This window comes from Adelges cooleyi, unplaced genomic scaffold (assembly GCF_023614345.1).
Source record: "Adelges cooleyi isolate 19-005CV unplaced genomic scaffold, UGA_ACOO_1.1 ACOO_flye_CR_arks_rails_tigmint_CR_PRNA_247, whole genome shotgun sequence".
NCBI classification, from domain to species: Eukaryota; Metazoa; Arthropoda; class Insecta; order Hemiptera; family Adelgidae; genus Adelges; species Adelges cooleyi.
Genome location: NW_026095912.1, coordinates 3,481,002 through 3,500,833, shown reverse-complemented (window position 1 = coordinate 3,500,833; position 19,832 = coordinate 3,481,002). Strand labels below are relative to the sequence as shown.

Here is a 19,832-nt window from a genome sequence, read left to right as displayed (position 1 = left end):
AACATCATTCATTATACTTAAACAGCTATCGCTGAAACTATACCACACATATAACACAACTTTATTTTAATAAATAAAATAAGTGGGCTGTCTAATATTTATAGGTTGCCAGAAATGACACAGCATACTAGTCAATACTAGAGTACATAGTTATTAGGATTTATATGCAATATTAATAATACGGAATATGAATAATATTCATAATTAGCTATACAAAAAATAAATAAATAAAAATACTCAATATTACTTTATATGGCCAAATGTGGTCATACAACCCCCTATTTATTAAACTTTCCAATATTGATCTATAATAAACATTAAAACATAATAATTAAGAAAAACAAAATATAATAATAATAAATAAGTAAACTATAAAATAACTGAACATTTAATCATTATTAAAACTATTATATAGTATATATATTATACTGTATAGGTGGTAATTAATGATATATAGTGTGTCCTTCGGAAAGGTAAAATATATCTTTCCCAGCTCTTTGACTGCTAGACCATTCGCTTTGAAGAATGAAACTAGCAGTGATGAAGCCGTTCTTCTGGTCCCAATCTACAATCCGGTAACTTCCCATAGGTTTATGCCATAATATTGTGTTAGGTGTGGTATGCAAGGAGTGAAGATAGTTTTTTTCTCTTCGACGATTGTTATGTCTTGCCTGTTATCATTAATTTCCCATCGTTTAGTGGGATCCAGATTAACACCTCGAGTGTTGGTCCCATCATGGATCCCGCAAGTACCTCTTCGTAGGTTTCAAAGCCTTTTCTCTGGAACAGGTTCGCAAGTGATGTGCACAGTTCCGAAGCAGTGTAGCTTTAGGACAAAAGCCTCTGATGTGTGACAGTGTTTCAGTTATATTATTATCACTGCATAGGTACTGGAAACCTGCAGTGGTAGTTACCAACACCACGACCTCCTGTATCTCAATTTGGCATTGATTCATAGACATTTTTGTTACATTCGTCCACTCTGCACTAGTCAGTTATTTTTTATTTGAAACCTATGAGTTAGTTTGTGAGTAGCTTATGTACCACAATACAACAATACCTGTCTGTCCTGAATATTCATCAATTTCTGAGCTATTGTAATATGTTGGACAGATGCCTCCCACGTTACCATAAGCCTCTGTATTTCTGACTAGGATAAAATACTCGTATTCACACGGGTAGGAAAAATATATAAAGTACACGTCACTCACTAAAAAACACTTTTTGAAATATTAGGAGAGCCATAAGACCTTAGCGACAACTTGTTGCTATTGCGCAATACACCGCGCCATACTGACGTTCCAGTAAACCGTCAAGGGCGCCCAAACACTCTGATTTTAACTAAAATAAAAAAAAAAACTGAAATACTTAAATGCATATTACATACTTAAGCGGAATATAATTTTATATTTTAATATAATTTTTGGCCTGATAAAGTACCTTCCAGGTATGATTTCTGATCTATAGAGTTGCTACACGAAGAAATCGGTTCAGCGGTTTACGAGATATCGTGGATCCAGACACAAAAATAAAAAATAAAAACACATCATTGTAAAAACAATACCTTCTCAGCTCCGCATCGAAGCTAAAAATCGAATGTAGTCAATACCCAAGCTAATTTATTACAATACTTCTTTGTATTATTTTTAAATATCTTATACTAAATACATAAGATATTATTCGTTTTTAGTATCCACGTGTATATTAATAATTATTTTAATATTTTTTTTAGGTTTTCGGATGTTACTTTAGTTGTACACAATGAAAAATTGCACGCCCATCGTCTTGTGTTGGCCACACGCTGTAAATATTTTAGGTATTTAACTATTTTCATTAAGTATATAATTCCTTTAGTAATAATGATACCTTAATATGTATGATATATATAAATTTGTCAATTTTATTTATTTTTTAAAAATATTTTTGCTATTTTTTGTACGGTATCACTAATTTTCTAATCAACCAGCCCAAAGGTTTTTGACAAAATAAAGCAGCATTGAGTATCTTGATTTCTTGGTTTTCTAATGATTTGTAAATGTTATACAAAAAAATATACAGTTGTTAGTTAAAGTTCTTAACTGTATTCTGTTTATTGGTTAAACTCGATGATTTTGTTAGGTGAGACTAATACATCTTTTATAGCAATAATAATTAGCTGTTGTAAAAAAAGTGATATAGTAAGTAGGTATTTAAACTAATTGTATTATGTATAGCTGTTTGTGCTATTATTGTGTATAATTTTTAGCGTTTTACTGTGTGGAGCTCATAAAGAAGCACGTCAAGTGGAGGTGCCAATAAAAGAGGGATCAGCAACCTCATTTAAAGTACTTCTTAAGTATATATATTCCGGTCGAATGGATTTAAGAAATCTAGAGGTAACTTTTTTTTCCACATAGTGCTTTTTTTTAAATTCATTCGGTCGATCGATTGTGTTTTATGTGTTTAATTAGAAAATAAATATAACATTATTCAGAATATGATTAATTAAATACATATATTATGTATTTTTTAATTTTTTAGAATAAAGTTATTTTGGAGTTATTAATTCTCTCAAATAAAATTGGTTTTACAAAATTACAATTTTCACTGTCCGAGTATTTGCGGAAACACATCAATGTAAACAATGTAAGTTCGTTGTTTTCTGTGGCCTCTTTTTATCAACTCAAAGAACTTGAAGCCCAATCACTCAACTTTATCGACGTGTACGCTTTGGATGTATTGCAATCTGAAGATGCTCTCTCTTTGTCGCCCGTAATAAAATTTTCGTAATAAAAAATCAACATTGCTCGTGTTAGGTAACCGGTTGTGACAGAAATTCGTATTTTTAGGAAACATTACAATTAATTCTCAATCGTGATACGGCGTATGCTAACGAAGTGGATATATTCCGTGCGGCTTGTCGTTGGATCAAAAAGTACCAAAACGAACTGTATCCTGGTGATAAAACCAAAATTTTATCTGCCGTCAGATATCAGCTTATGGATGACGAAGAACTGTCTGAAGTTAGGCAATCAGACCTGGTTCGTTCGGATACAATTATTTTGGATGTCATAAAATCGAGAATAGAGTCTCTCCCACAAGAATTTAATGGTCGAGGACAATTAAGTATGTCTAATGCAATTATTTGTTAAGCAAATTATGTTAGTAACAACTACTTTGTTCTTTAGTACCCAATGTGAATTTCGCTGAACAATATCAGAAAGACCTTTATCAAATTGACGGTGGTACCATGATCACGTTCTATTATCCATTGAATATAAACTATATTGAAATGATATATGGTAAGGTTCCAAAGTGGAATGAAGAAATAAGGTTTGCTTTTATTTATGAATACTTCTAATCAAAGATTTACTATAACTTTATTTGAATAACGATTTCGAATAAAATGTATTTTTATCACGAATAATATCGTACATAAATCATAATTTTAATTAGTCGAAAATTTAATTTATTCACGAATAAAATATCAATTTTTTTTCCATATTCAAAATCATATTGTTTATTCACCGAACAATCAGTTAGTTATTAATTTCAATCATTACTCCAATAATTGTCGCACAATAATTCTAAAGAATTGATTTTTAACAATCGATTTATGAATAAGTTACACAACATTTCATTTGTACGACTTATGCGATACTTTAGGCCTTACTCTTATTACATTGAAGTATCAACGGATAAGCGCCATTGGTTGCGTGTAGTAGATCATTCAAATTATCATTGCCAGTCAACTCAACGTTTGTGGATTAACCGAAGATTTGTGAGGTATATCAGAATTGTTGGCACCGAAAATACTAGTAATAAGAAATTTGACTTTTTGAAAGTCATGTACAATACGGAAAAAATGCACTCGGTGGAAATCAAAAATGGATTTGTGGGTAAGTACAACACGAAATTAACTCGTTCTTTGAATAATACAATAATAACATATTTGTCTAATTGACTGATTTTGATTCTATTAGCTCCAAAGTACAATGTTATTTTAGAAAATGTTGACACGAGAGTAGTCAAAATAATGCCAGAACATATGCACGTTACACTTACTCAACCTTATGTCCTTAGTTCATTGAGGTAATCGTTTACATAACACTTATTTATTTATTTATTTATTTTAAGTATACACGCCAATCGGCTGTTTTAAGTTAGATGGTTGACAAAATGATTAAACATACAATTAAACAAATGATAACAAATATAAATAGACATAAAGATAATAATAATACAAATTTAATAACTGACAATCGACAAAGGTTACACTAGATTTGCCGATCTGAGCATTCTGTGCATTGGATGATTGAGGCTATGAGAAGTGGAATGAATAGGAGTATAAAAAGAAGTTGGATTTCGAGTAGTGTATGAAGGAACTTTAAATAAGACACGGGAGAGAAGATCAGGAGCATCAAAGGAATTATTGAGGAGAGCATTTATAAATAGAGAGTCAGCATCATTACGACGGGATGATAAAGATTGGATATTAAGGATACGGCTAATATGGGAGTAATCATGTTGCAATGGAGGTAATTTAAGCTTGTATGCAGCATAAGACAAAAACTTATGCTGGACACGCTCAAGCCGCAATTGATCCTTAGCCAGATAAGGATGCCAAACAACAACCCCATATTCCAAAATGGATCGGACAAGAGCGAAATACAAAGTCCTAAGACAATTAATTGAATTAAAGAGCTTCGTATTACGCTTGAGGAAACCTAAGACTTTAAGGGCTCTACCGATTATGACATCGATATGGTGGTTAAAGGAAAGATTGCATGAATAATAAATACCAAGATCTCTGATAATAGAAACTCGTTGCAATCGAGAGCCATTAAGTAGATATGGATAGTGTATAGGATTTCTGGATCTTGAGAAAGAAATCACACTGCACTTACTGATATTAAGGGAAAGACCTTAACACTTAACTTTTACTTTGATTTCGGTTACTTAAGTATTATATAATTTGTGCCTAAAATACAAATTTCTATTGCTTAAAAAATAACTTCAGCTCTGGCAATAATATCAAGATTATATTAGTATTGTCATTATTTATAGGATGCTGCTTAATGACGACAGGGAACCAATCTCTGGTTACACTATTAAAGTTTCGACCAATAATAAACATTGGGACATGATTGTAAATAAATCTCATGTTTTGGCACGATCGTGGCAGTTGTTGCGATTTGAATCCAAGTTGGTAGTGTATATACTCATTACTAGCGAACGCACTGTAAGAAATGACGGAGTAAAATAATTAATCGAAGAGTGTTTCTTAAAATTGATAAAAACTAATTTTTTTTCGTAGTTTTTGCATTGTGTAGATTTGGAAGCACCTGCTCAAGTATTGCTAGATTAACAGCAGCGGTCGATAACACAGCTTTTCGGTCTTAATTAGCGCCACCGTTCGCCTGAAGCCCGACTTCTATATGGAACTAATAGGTTTAAATCAATAGTATTATTATAATATGTTACTGTCATTTGTATTGCTTAATAAATATATATAAAATTAAATTTAATGTCCACACACGACTATAGATTGTATCTTATTTTTAAAACATAACGATATTTGTACACGTCTGTCTATAGTTCAACGTATTATTTATCCCAACACACATAATACGTTGTTGGTTGGCTGATGAAAATCATATTGGTTACGGATTACCCGGATCAATTACCTCCTTATTTTAGTGACGATTATTTTAAATACCATTGCGATTGCGATTGCGGACAATGGCAAAGGGCGTTTTTGTATTTCAAATATTAATTGCTAACAAAATTCCCAAAAATGTAGAGATTGCCATTTAAATTTAAAAAGTTGGCACCATGCATGAGCAAACTATTTAAGGTAAGATTTTGGATTTCAGCCTTTAATGTGCATAAAATAACTTCTACCAACATAAAACCAAATGAAAAAATGTTAATTTAAGTAAATACAAGTAATACAAGAGTAATATTATATATAAAAATTGTTGGACGGGGTGGAGCAAAGGAAGAACAAGTAAAGGGAAACAATTCATACACAAGAAACGGGATGATGCAATTTAGTCATGGGGCCGGTGGTTCCAGTGGACGGTTCGGTCTGGTGCAATGGGAGTAGCAGAAGTCGGCATACATCGATTGAGACGTTAGTTGAAAGAAACCAAAACATCCCTGATGGATGGAGGTGCAGGATTAACACAATTAACAGATTGCCAAAACTCTAAATTTTAATTTCCACCATAAAACAAAATGAAATGTTTTTATTTTAAGTGAATACAAGTAATATAACAGTTATAATGTATATCGAAAATTATTTATTTGATATATTATATATTGGTAAATACAAAAGAAACAAACATGTGCTTATATTTCGAATTTGGTTAAACGACTGAAGCTTCTTTCGACGCCCCTGCCATAGTTATATCTGTTTCGTTGTTGTTCTTCTGAAAAAAAAATTTCGTCTTCATGATTGCAAAACAAAAATATATTAGATTATTTATTACCACGCGATCGTCTTCAATGACGTTGGAATCCAATGGTACTTGAGCTGGAGCCTCCAAATATACACAACGAAAATCCTACCAAATAAAAGAATTATTTAAACGTAAAAAAACCCACTTCGATTAATTTTACTAACATTGCCATCTGAACTGTAAACGCCAGTAATACGAATAAACACTATTGGCCTGGGATCAAATTGCAACAACTGCCAGGATTGTGTTAACTCTTTTGATTTGTCTACTACCATTTCCCAAACTATATTATTGACAGAGGCTTCTATAGTGTACATGTAGTGTTGCTCATCGTAGTCCCACAGCAACATCCTGTAAATTATGGCAACAAAATCAAAAATTCATTCCATATAGTATTCTATAATCCATAGAAACCTAACTTTTAAACAAATACTGCTTATATGATAGTGGATTGGTATTTATTAAGTCGACAGCAAATGAGTTTGCTAACACTCAAGCGGTTCAATGCAGCTAAACGCGCACAATAGTAGCAAGATATAAATGGTATCATAAGTAATCTATCAGGATACTACAATGTTTGACAACATATAATATGAAGATTTAAAACATCATAGACGTTTATAAATGCCAAATACTTAAAACTATTACCTCATTGAACTGAGCATATAAGGTTGGTCGAGTTGAACCACTATACAACCCGATCCCAGCGCATGATATGTATATCCGTGATGTCTATCGTACATATTATAGTCACCGTCCAATAAAAAATGAGTACTTGAATTATTTACTCCAGTGGTCAGAACCGCATACATAGTTAATGAAGCAACATTATACTTTGGAACTAAATAGTTTAAATTAGTCAGTTAGATAAACTTATAAAATGTATTGTTATTTAATCAAAGAATGATTATTTTCTTGGTGTCCTTACCCACTAATCCGTTTTCGATTTCTACCAAGTGCCTTCTTTTTGTGTTAAACGAGACTTCAAAATATTTGCTAGTCATTTTAACAGTACTATGGGTTCTACGTATTCGAATATACGATACTATGCGTGGATGAAACCATAAATATTGAATTTTACGACAAAAAAAATGGGAATGATCTACGATACGCACCCAATCTTGCTCATTCATCGATACTTCAACATAAAAACTAAAAATTCTAAAATAAAAAAAATAATCTGTTATGTAATTTTTATAAAATAATAATAAAATATGCCATTAAAGTGAGGCATGGAATAGTGGGGACGGGATGGTCAAATATCTACAGAAATTATTACTGTTGAAAGTGTTAAAATCAATTTTAAATAAACGCTTTGATGTGAACGTATGGTTGGAAGGTTCAAAACAGAACAGCCCAAACCAAGTACATTAAGAAGGTATTAGACATAAGTGAGTGGTAGTTAGTATGAGAGATTTAGTGTTCACAGACAAAACAACAAATTTCAATACAAGAATCGTACCTACTGACAATTATTGTGTGCTAAAAAATAATTTTTGGTATTAGGGTACAAACCATTAGGGTTGACCCCTGTCAGTAAACACGTATATTCAAGTACAAACCAAACTATTATAAGTTAATACCATACCTAGAAACTCCATCCCATATCATAACTTTAATATAGTTTATGGTTGATGGACGTCTTAATTTTATCATATCACAACCCTGAATGTTTTGAATAACCGTAACACCATGACAATCATAAGTAAGACTCACGTTTGGTCCTAAAAAATTAAATAATCAAAACCAACATAATAAATTTGCTGAATACAAAATTATATGTACAGCGGGCATACTTAACTGTCCTCGAAATTGTAGCTTATCTGGTGGCCACATGTTCCTTAAATTTTTGGCATCCAAAATTGTATCCGAACTAACCAGTTGTGATTTCTCAACCTCCATAAGTTCTTCGTCACTCATTAACGGATATCTGACGGCAGATAAAACTTTGATTTTAGCATCATAACCTAGACCTCCTTGGTTCTCTCTGATCCACCAGCAAACCGCACGGAATATATCCATTTCGTTAGCAAGTAACGAGTCTCGATTTAGAATTTGTTGTATTTCATCCTAAAAATAGAATATGTTTCTCAACTATTATCTAACTAGAAAAAAAATCGTGTTGGGTTCTTACGGACGACAAAGTGAGAAAATCTCTAGATTGCAATACACTCATAGCGTTTTTGTCGATAAAGTTCTGTGCTTCGACTTCGAGCTCTTCGTGTTTATATAGACTTGCCACAGAAAACATCGAGCATGCACTGTGTACATTTATTTTACTTAGCAAATACTTGGACAGTAGAGGTTTTAAATTGGGAAAACAAAAATAATCCGAAATATTAAATATTTCCAAAATAACTTCATTCTAAAAAAAAAAAGTTACATAATCGTTAACCGTTTTCCTATAAATATTTTTTCCAATTAAAATACAACTGATCGACCCAACGATCGCACAGCTTAGAAAAAATAGGGTAGGTATAGCAGTTAAGGTACATTAATTATAAGTCACCTTTAGAACACTTAAATTCATCCGACCGGTATAAATATATTTAAGTAGTATTTTAAACGACGTTGCTGATGCAAAACTTATATTCACTTCAGATTTATGAGATTCTATATAATTTCCATACAATAATGGTCTAAAAATTATACATGGTATTAGCAGAAACAACAATTTATGTCTATTACAAAATAAGACGCTATCGTTCCAAAACTTACCATAAACTATGTTTTATTATTTTGAATCAATAGTACCACAAGTGAGCACATGTTTGCAATAGATATGTTAAAATAAGCTTAAATACCTACTATATCTTATTTATTACAAAAAAAAAAAAGTGTATAGTAAAAAAAATCAGCAACTTTTACCGTATATAATGTTGCAATTAAAAGATTTTCGTAAGTCGGTACTTAGTATTGTAATGGTCTTTAAAAATATGACATTAAATAAATTAAAAACCTAATTAATAATTATGGGTACAAATTTAATGTTTTGGGTTGTGACCGCGATATGACAAGCAATAGTTAGTTCTATTACGTTTATCAAAAAGTAACTATTAAATAATAGAAATATCTATTATCACTCTTAAAACCAACTAACATCGAATACTAAGGTGATATGCTTAATGATAAGAACTAATTACCTAAAATATTCACAGCGCGAGGCTAACACAACACGATGGGCATGCAATCGTTCTTTGTCGACAATTAAAACAACATCAGAATATCTGAAAAAAAAAACATTATAATTTACTATAAAACAAATACGAATTTGTATTTAATAATTATTATATTATTTTATTATAGTGCCGATTGTTCTTTGATATATCTATTTCATTGTTATCAAGTGTATTTAATTATTAAATAATTTTCGAAAATAATTCAACTAACAATATTAAGTGTGCGGTAAGATGTGGCACTAGCCTTACTAGCTCAAACCATTCCCAAATCTATAAAAAATAATTTAAATCTTTTATTTGACACAGAACTGTTTTTTATTTTTAAAAAATATTTTAAAGAATAAATTCCTATGTTAACAGAAAATTAAACCAATAGTTAAAATTATAATGTTAATTGGTGTAAATAAAATTCTACCTACATACCTTTCATCTAGATACAGACTACCAATGTCGTTGACCAAAAATGGACCGTGATCAATTTGTTCTTTACTGTGCTGTTCGGCTGTAGACGAAGATGGTGTACATTCAATAGGATAATAAAATGCTAAAAAAAATAATAAAATTTTGCGGTAAAATAAGTATGATTTATGGTGTACCATCCAGTCATCCGATTTTATATTTTCTTGTTTATTAATAATGTAGTTTTTTAAATAAAATAATAAAAATAGCATTATTGATTGTAAATAATACGTTTTAATAGTTGAAACGGTTTACGTTAAATAAGACATTGATTTTCTCTGAAAATAATTACAATTTTACTATGTTTTTATTGTCTAATGGACGTATAGTACGTTGTATAGTATATAAAATCTATAAAACATTTGCGTTCCTAGTTTGTTCAAATGAATAACATCTTACCTATGTAAATACAAGAAAAAAATGCGTTATCTTAAAATACATACATATTTTGACTAATCACAAAAACTATACTAAACTTTTGAAAAATTAACTGTGGTTTAGAACTATTTTAGTTGACCATTAATCAATTATTATTATTATTTATTATAATATTATTATTTTTTATTTATTTATTATTTATTTAGTGTAGTTATTAAATGTTAAAGTTTTTATTATGTTCTGGTTTTAAATTAAGTAAGATACTATGATTGTCTAACCGATTTTCAAATGTCGTGAAGGTATTATACATTCTAAGTAATAATAACGCTTCGACATTAATTCAATTAAATAATAATGAAAAAAAATGTTTATGTATTAATAAAATAAATTATTTACCTGAGGTTGAGCATAAAATAATAAAGGCTAAAAAATAAATGATCAACATGTTAATATATGTGATATTATAATATCAAATTTTTAATACTTTATAAAACACTATAAAGAAACTTAGTCATCAGAGGTTTAAAACTAATATGTAGTTTTATTGTAGTAGATCACCACATTTTTTTCATACTTACAAACTAAAGTTGATAAACAAATATTGTGTGTACATGTTTTGGTTGTATATTGGCTATTGCTTAATATTGTTTGGAAGATTTGAAACCCATAACAGTTTTATACACCATGTTTAGTTTTTTTTTTATATATAGGTTTTTATATCTACTACGACTTACACGTTACACTGATTAAATGGTGGCTAATTTTTTTCCAAAATATGTCTTATGTATAATAACTAATATATGTACACAAAATCGTGTTATAAAGTAAATAAAAACTTTATTAAAATTATACTTTTGAAAGCATTCATATAATTTACACTTCAATAATTTATTATCTGGATGGTTATTTGATAAGTTTAAGTTAAAATACAGTACTGCTCTGCTAGCTACTCAGTATGGAATAATATATTATTTTAATGTTTTATTTCATAAAAAGTTTGGTAAATCTCTTTATTAGACATTTGAATTTCTAATTGGGGAAATATTTATCGAGAGGACCGATTATCTTTAGTAGACTACTTTTAAATAGGTATAAACGCAGAACAAATTTGTACATATGAAATAAAAAACACAAAATGAGTGAATAATGTATACCACAATATACAAAATTACATTATCATTTACTTTTCATAACGTGAATAAAAGTATTGTTTATGGGCAACTATTTTAAAAAAATATTTGACATTTCTTGCATAAAATTATTCTTCACTGATTTCACATCGAAAGTTATCTAAAGGCTACAGCCATAGTTATAATAATTTTAATCCTAAATTACATTCGATTTTCTATGAAAGTAAAAATAACTTATAAACATTAGATTTCTTAATTTTAGCTTTTTAGGGTACTGGACTGGCTTTAAAAATTATAGTATCAAAAAAAAAATGAATTGATTTAACCTTATTCACTTTACTTTATTTTCTTAATCTATTTATTTTACCTTACTTTACCTGGTTAAACTATTTATGATATTCGTAAAAACTATCTATAAAAAACAAGAAAACATCATACAACATTTTTAAGTTATGCGATGGTCATAATCTGAAAACTTAATTTGTAATCAACTGCAGTTAAATGTTTTAAAAGACAATATTAAGAATATTTTATTAATTGAATATTCTATTTATTTGACTTTTTTTTATATTTTTAGCAAGACAACATAATTTAAATATAAATTTCATAAGATAATAGTGATACGATTTTGCTTGATTCGAGAAGAGAGAACGGTTTCGGTAAACTGATTTTTACATATAACACATGCACATGGCTTTCTGCCGGTGTGCACACGCTTGTGGGTTTTAAGGTTAGAACTTTGGCTGAAACATTTATTCCAGACAGTCTAGTTAAAGGGTTTCTATCTTAAAGGGTTAAAGAACTTATTCGCAAAGGCTACACTTGCAAAAAAATAAGAAAACTAAAACCTATTTTAAATGTATTTAATTTTAGTAATAATTTAATTCGAATTCCTGGAATATGATGTCAACTACAACAAAGTAGCAGGTTGTTGCTTACAAGTCTTTATTAGAACTTTTTAAATAGCTTTAAAATGTATTTGCAAAGATAGGCACGGTGCCGTATTTCATTAGAGTTTTGTAAAAAACACTTCTTTTCGACGACGACGACAAAAACAACAGACAAAATGAATTTAACTATACCAGTGGTCACGGTTTACTTTTGTTACATCCGGCTCGAAGGACCATCAATATGTTTGTGAACTTATGATTACCGAACGAAATAACCAGCCAAAAAATTTGATATGATCTCGACCACAACAACAATTGGGCAGCTCCTGGAGTGGTACCAGACAGGCAACCGAACGTATGCCTCGCTGTTTTGTCAGGTGTACGTGCGACGACACACGCAGAGAGTAGGATGGGGTGGAGCAAAGGAAGAACAAGGAAAGGGAAACAATTTATACACAGGAAAAGGGATGATACAGTTTAGTCATGGGGCCGGTGGTCCCAGTGGTCGGTTCGGTCTGGTGCAATGGGAGTAGCAGGAGTCGACACACATCGATTGAGTCGTTAGTAACAAAACCAAATATCCCTGTGAGATGGAGGTGCAGGATTAACACAATTAACAGATTGCCAAAACTCTAAATTTTAATTTCCACCATAAAACAAAATGAAATGTTTTTATTTTAAGTGAATACAAGTAATATAACAGTTATAATGTATATCGAAAATTATTTATTTGATATATTATATATTGGTAAGCACAAAAGGAACTATAATATGCTTATTGTTCGAATTTGGTTAAGCTACTAGAGCTTCATCCAATGTCCCTGCCATAGTTATATCTGTTTCGTTGTTGTCATCCTAAAAAAAAATTTCGTCATTATGATTGAAAAACAAAAATATATTAGATTATTTACCGCGCGATGGTCTTTAACGACGTTGGAATCTAATGGTACTTGAGCTGGAGCCTCCAAATATACACAACGAAAATCCTACCAAATAAAAGAATTATTTAAACTTAAAAAAAACACTCTTAGATTAATTTTACTAACATCACCATCTGAATTGTAAACGCCAGTAATTCCAATGTACACTATGGGCCTGAGTTTCAAATGCAACAATTGCCAGGATTGTGTTGACTCTTTTGATTTGTCGACGACCATTTCCCAATCGATAAAATTGACAGAGGCTTCTATAGTGTACATGTAGTGTAGGTCATCGTAGTCCCAAAGCAACATCCTGTATTTATGACCACAAAATCTATAATTAAGTCCATATTATAGTTTATAATCCTTAGAAATCTAAATTTTAATCGAATACTGCGCATATGATAGTGGATTAATATTCATTAAGCCGACAGCAAATGAGTTTGTGAACACTCAGGCTGCCCAATGCTACTAAACGCACACAAATGTAGCACTATATAATCGGTATCATAGGTAATCTATCAGGACACTACAAAGTTTGACAACATATAATATGAAGATTTAAAACATCATAGACGTTTATAAATGCCAAATACTTAAAGCTATTACCTCATTGAACTGAGCATATAAGGTTGGGCGAGTTGAACCACTATACAACCCGATCCCAGCGCATGATATGTATATCCGTGATGTCTATCGTACATATTATAGTCACCGTCCAATAAATAATGAGTACTTGAATTATTTACTCCATTGATCTGAATCGCGTTCATAGTTAATGAAGCAACATTATACTTTGGAACTAAATAATTAAAGGAAGACAATTAGATAAACGTATAAAATGTGTTGTTATTTAATCAAAGAATGATTATTTTCTTGGTGTCCTTACCTACTAATCCGTTTTCGATTTCTACCAAGTGCCTTCTTTTTGTGTTAAACGAGACTTCAAAATATTTGCTAGTCATTTTAATATTACTGTGGGTTCTACGTATTCGAATATACGACACTATGCGTGGATGAAACCATTAATATTGAATTTTACGACAAAAATAATGTGAATGACCTATAACACGCACCCAATCTTGTTCATTCATTGATACTTCAACGTAATAACTAAAAACCCTAAAATATCAAAAAAATGTAGTGTAATTTTTATAAAATTATAAGAAAATATGCCTTTAAAGTGAGTCATAACATGGTGGGGACGGAATGGTCAAATATCTACAGAAATTATTACTACTGAAAGTGTTAAAATCAATTTTAAATAAATGCTTGGATGTAAATGTATGGTTGGTAGGATTAAAACAGAACAGCCCAAACCAAGTACATTAAGAAGGTATTAGACATATGTGAGTGGTAGTTAGTATGAGAGATTTAGTGTTCACAGACAAAACAACAAATTTCAATAAAAGAATCGTACCTACTGACAATTATTGTGTGCTAAAAAATAGTTTTTGGTATAAGGGTACATACGGTTAGGGTTGACCGCCTGTCAGTAAACACGTATTGTCAAGTACAATAACAATCTATTATAAGTTAATACCATACCTTGAAACTCCATCCCATACCATAGTTTTAACATAGTTTATGGTTGATGGACGTCCTAATTTTATCATATCACAACCCTGAATGTTTTGAATAACCGTAACACCATGACAATCATAAGTAAGACTCACGTTTGGTCCTAAAAAATTAATTAATCAAAACTTACACAATAAATTTGCTGAATACAAAATTATATGTACAGCGGGCATACTTAGCTGTCCTCGAAATTGTAGCTTATCTGGTGGCCACGTGTTCCTTAACTGTTTGGCATCCAAAATTATATCCAAACTAACCAGCTGTGATTTCTCAACCTCAAAAAGTTCTTCGTCATTCATTAAAGGATATCTGATGGCAGATAAAACTTTGATTTTAGCATCAGAACCTAGACCGCCTTGGTTCTCTTTGATCCACCAGCAAACCGCACGGAATATATCTATTTCGTTAGCAAGTAACGAGTTACGATTTAGAATTTGTTGTATTTCATCCTAAAAATAGAATATGTTTCTCAACTATCGTCTAACTAGAGAAAAAATGGTGTTGGGTTCTTACGGACGACAAAATGAGAAAATCTCTAGAATGCAATACATCCATAGCGTTTTTGTCGATAAAGTTCTGTGCTACGACTTCAAGCGCTTCGTGTTTATATAAACTTGCCACAGAAAACATCGAGCATGCACTGTGTACATTTATTTTACTTAGCAAATACTTGGACAGTAGAGGTTTTAAATTTGGAAAACAAAAATAATCCGAAATATTAAATATTTCCAAAATAACTTCATCCTAAAAAAAATAAAGTTACATAATCGTTTATCGTTTTGCTATAAATATTTTTTTCCAACTAAATGCTTAAAATACAACCGATCGACCCAATGATCGGACACGTTTAAAGAAAATAGGATAGGAATTTACAGATTTAATAGCGTAGGAGTACATTAATTATACGTCACCTTTAGAACACTTAAATTCATCCGACCAGTATAAATATACTTAAGTAGTAATTTAAATGTCGTTGCTGATGCATCACTAATATCCACCTCATATTTATGAGATTCTATATAATTTCCATACAGTAAGGGTCTAAAAATTATACACGGTATTAGCAGAAACAACAAATTATGTTTAATATAATATGTAAGACACATAAAATAAGTCTATAAGGAAAATATCGTCTATATAAGTTGAAAGTAAGTATTGAAGTGAAAATAAGTATTTTTTTGTCGAAAACCTTTGTTAAATGAGTAATAAATGTAATTGACAAATTTTGTATGTGTTATACATATTAAGGTATCATTATTACTAAGGGTATAATAAGTCTTATGATAAGAACTAAATACCTAAAATATTCACAGCGCGAGGCTAACACAACACGATGGGCGTGCAATCGTTCTTTGTCGACAATTAAAACAACATCAGAATATCTGAAACAAACATTATAATTTACTATAAAACAAATACGAATTTGTATTTAATAATTATTTTATTATAGCGCCGATTGTTCTTTGATATATCTATTTCATTGTTATCAAGTGTATTTAATTGTTAAATAATTTTCGAAAATAATTCAACTAACAATTATATTATGCGTGTGGTAAGATGTGGCTCTAGGTCAAACCATTCCCAAATTTATAAGAAATGATTTAAAACTTTTATTTGATATGGAACTGTTTTTTATTTTTTAAAAAATATTTTAAGAATAAATTCCTATGTTAGCAGAAAATTAAACCAATAATTAATATTATAATGTTAATTGGTGTAAATAAAATTCTACCTACATACCTTTCATCTAGATACAGACTACCAATGTCGTTGACCAAAAATAGACCGTGATCAATTTGCTCTTTACTGTGCTGTTCGGCTGTAGACGAAGATGGTGTACACTCAATAAGATAATAACATGCTAAAAAAAATAATAAAAATACTGATTTTGCGGGTAAACGTATGATTTACTTATTAACAATACGGTGTACCATCCAGTCATCCGATTATAAATTTTTTTCGTATTGTATAATTCATTTTTTTATTAAACAATAAAAATAGCGTTATTGATTATAAACAATACGTTTTAATAATTGAAATACTGTTAACCAGTTAACCTTAAATAATATTAATTGTAAGACATTCATTTTTTGAAAATAATTACAATTTGACTTATATTTTATTGTCTAATGGATATGTAGTCCGTTGTATAGTGTATAAAATCTATAAAACATTTGCGTTCATAGTTTGTTTAAATGAATAACATCTTACCTAAGTAAATACAAGAAAAAAATGCGTAATCTTAAAATACATACATATTTTTGCTAAACACAAAAATTTTACTAATTTTGGGGGAAAATAACTGTGGTTTAGAACTACTTTAGTTGATTATTAAGTATTTATTTAGTGTAATTATAGAATGATAAAGTTTTTGTAATGTTCTGGTTTTAAATTAAGTAAGATACTAGGATGGTCTAAAATATTGTTGATTGTCATGAAAGTATTAGACATTTTAAATAATAATAATCCTTCGATATTGCTGCAATTAAATTATAAAGAAAAAAATATTTATGTATTAATATAATATATTATTTACCTGAGGTTGACCATAAAATAATAAAGGCTAAAAAATAAATCATCAACATGTTAATATATGTGTTATTATAATATCAAATTGTTAATACTTTATAAAACTCTATAAAGTAAACTTTGTCATCAGAGGTTTAAAACTAATATGTAGTTTTATTGTAGTAGCACACCAAATTTTTGCATACTTACTTATTAAAGCTGTTAAACAAAATACTTTGAGTACACGTTATTTTTGTATATTGACTATTGTTTGTTATTATCTTATACACCATGTTTAATTTGTTTTACATATAGATTTTTAATTTTTATACTTTTAATTACACGTTACACTGATTGAATAGTGGCTAATTTTTTCCAAAAATTGCGTAAATAAAGTTTTATAGGTGTATGGAGATTTTTAAATAGAGTGAATTTAGCCAGTCGCTCAGATTATCCGGGACACGAGACAGCTTTTTATTTTGTAGTTAAAATAAATAATTTCAGTATAAAATTATACACCGCACGCTTTACAACTATAAAATAATAAATAATTTTAATAATAAAACAAAAGGCCACTGTAGTGTGGTCGGGGGATAATGGTAACAGAGCATAGTAGTGATGGGAGGTCACAGGGTTACAGGAATTATTACAACTGAGAGTGATAAAATAATTTTCAAATAAACCCTTTCATGCTAATTTTTAAACACTGCATCTCACTTCCATACTTTATTACTGTGCTGGTTTGTACTGAGCTTGGTTTACGGTTACTGCATGCAGTATTTTTGCGTTAAAATCTTCTCCTAAGATAAAACGATGACCCAGTGTAGATACAGTGACTGGTATGTCATTATGAATAACTATTGAGTCGCTGGTGACTTGTATATAAGGGGTGTAGTAAGAAGGTAGTATTAAGAAGTATGTATTTAAGACGTGGATTTTTTTACTGTAAGAACTTAATTTTAGAGCTAGAGAAAAATCTCAGTTTTTTTGTGACTCCACCCCTTCTACGTGGGGACCAAAAACTAAACATACTGAACCAATTCGTGTTCCTGAAATTAGTTTACTCGTTACAAACTACGCTAGTTGATTGGTTAGATCAAAAATTTTCGGAACGAGTGGATATGCTTATTAGGTAAAGCGAGAAAGAAGTTTCCGTCTAGCCCGCAAATTCCTTCAATTCGGTATTTTATTCCGGGGGAAAAGTTAAGGGCCTTGGCATGTTAAAAGTGTATGTGAGGGCTAAGGTTCTGGTACTGGACCCAGCAACACGTTGGTAGTTAATAATTATGCAGAAAGACACAGAAGTTTGCGAAAATATGTCCCATATGTATAGACAATGCATCCCTTGCTTAACCAAAAAATACGGCATCGATAATTGGTAAATGTTCGGCCTATTGTTTGGAGCACGCAGATAAACATCTAATTTCTTGAAAAATTTTTTCTAAGGTCAAGGTGTATTACAAGAGATACAATGTTAGAAAATTCGTAGCATTAATTCTTTGTCTACTTATTATAGTCTCATCGCATCACACTAATCCTCGCTTAATAAGTTTCGAACATTAGTTCTTGTTATATAATCACCAAAAGAAACCTGTAGATTATATCTTACATTTTTATAGTAATGTAAAGTATAGTGAAATTTTTTCTTCTCTCTAAACCAAGTACAGTGTAAATAACTGCAGTGAGATGTTGGCAAGGTAGTAAAATAATATTTAATCTGGCAGTAATATATCTTAATACTCGAGAGTATAATACCCTGGCTGGCCAATCCCATTTTTATTGGATTAGCGTATAAAACAATACAGCGTATAGAAATGAACCTTACATATTTTAAATTGAAAATCATTTTGATTTCAAACTATTTTTCCGTATATTATTTTGTGCAATATTCAACATTTGTAAAATTGTATGTATGATTGTGTATTGATTTAAAGAAGTGTTGTTCTCGGTATATACAGCTAAATACCCTGAACCTTGAAGGGCATTTGATCCTGTCGACCATTTGATTTTATTCGAATAACTTATTGTTAGTCGTTTGGGTTGTTAACAGCGGCTAAGTTACTTCTTAGTGGATAGGACTCAACAAACAACAAGCTATAATTTTTTGAATCGAGTGCCTTCTTTCTTTCCGTTTGGACATTTACGCTCTTTGTTAATTTTTTTGTTTATCAATGACTTTAAGTACATTAGGAGAATGGGGAAGTGCGGTTGAGTAATACACGCAATTAAACATATCTCTAATCTGCTCCCTTGCTCCCGTCCTAAATTTTTAAACTTTAATAACTTTGAAATAAATTATCCAAAACTGGTTATCGACCAGTCGAAATATTCAGCGCATTATTCT

At 30.3% G+C, this 19,832-nt stretch overlaps 2 protein-coding genes and 1 pseudogene across 2 annotated transcripts; 1 reads left to right on the top strand and 2 right to left on the bottom strand.

Annotated features, from left to right (window-relative positions):
• Positions 1 to 2,354: 2,354 nt before the first annotated feature.
• LOC126836968 (BTB/POZ domain-containing protein 9-like) lies at positions 2,355 to 5,347 on the top strand. Its single transcript, XM_050570687.1, has 8 exons — positions 2,355 to 2,375; positions 2,521 to 2,751; positions 2,829 to 3,105; positions 3,168 to 3,312; positions 3,646 to 3,878; positions 3,963 to 4,071; positions 5,047 to 5,221; positions 5,297 to 5,347. The coding sequence occupies exons 1-8, from the start codon at positions 2,355 to 2,357 to the stop codon at positions 5,345 to 5,347; spliced, it is 1,242 nt and encodes a 413-aa protein (XP_050426644.1).
• Positions 5,348 to 6,329: 982 nt separating this feature from the next.
• On the bottom strand, positions 6,330 to 10,221 carry LOC126836967 (BTB/POZ domain-containing protein 9-like). The gene is made up of 11 exons (XM_050570686.1): positions 10,046 to 10,221; positions 9,587 to 9,670; positions 8,953 to 9,082; positions 8,578 to 8,808; positions 8,240 to 8,513; positions 8,032 to 8,167; positions 7,372 to 7,604; positions 7,092 to 7,284; positions 6,608 to 6,794; positions 6,474 to 6,548; positions 6,330 to 6,413 (listed from the first exon to the last, which is right to left on the bottom strand). The coding sequence occupies exons 1-11, from the start codon at positions 10,219 to 10,221 to the stop codon at positions 6,351 to 6,353; spliced, it is 1,782 nt and encodes a 593-aa protein (XP_050426643.1). The 3' UTR covers positions 6,330 to 6,350.
• A 1,776-nt stretch (positions 10,222 to 11,997) lies between these two features.
• On the bottom strand, positions 11,998 to 16,922 carry LOC126836966 (BTB/POZ domain-containing protein 9-like; annotated as a pseudogene).
• Positions 16,923 to 19,832: the final 2,910 nt, after the last annotated feature.

Coding starts and splice junctions, on each gene's coding strand:
- LOC126836968 (XM_050570687.1), top strand. CDS start 2,355: ATGGATTTAAGAAATCTAGAG. Junction 3,879..3,962: donor AATCAAAAATGGATTTGTGG/GTAAGTACAACA, acceptor TGATTCTATTAG/CTCCAAAGTACAATGTTATT. Junction 4,072..5,046: donor TATGTCCTTAGTTCATTGAG/GTAATCGTTTAC, acceptor CATTATTTATAG/GATGCTGCTTAATGACGACA.
- LOC126836967 (XM_050570686.1), bottom strand. CDS start 10,221: ATGGTACACCATAAATCATACTTATTTTACCGCAAAATTTTATTATTT. Junction 9,083..9,586: donor TCGCGCTGTGAATATTTTAG/GTAATTAGTTCT, acceptor TATAATTTTTAG/ACCATTATTGTATGGAAATT. Junction 7,285..7,371: donor AATCGAAAACGGATTAGTGG/GTAAGGACACCA, acceptor TAAACTATTTAG/TTCCAAAGTATAATGTTGCT.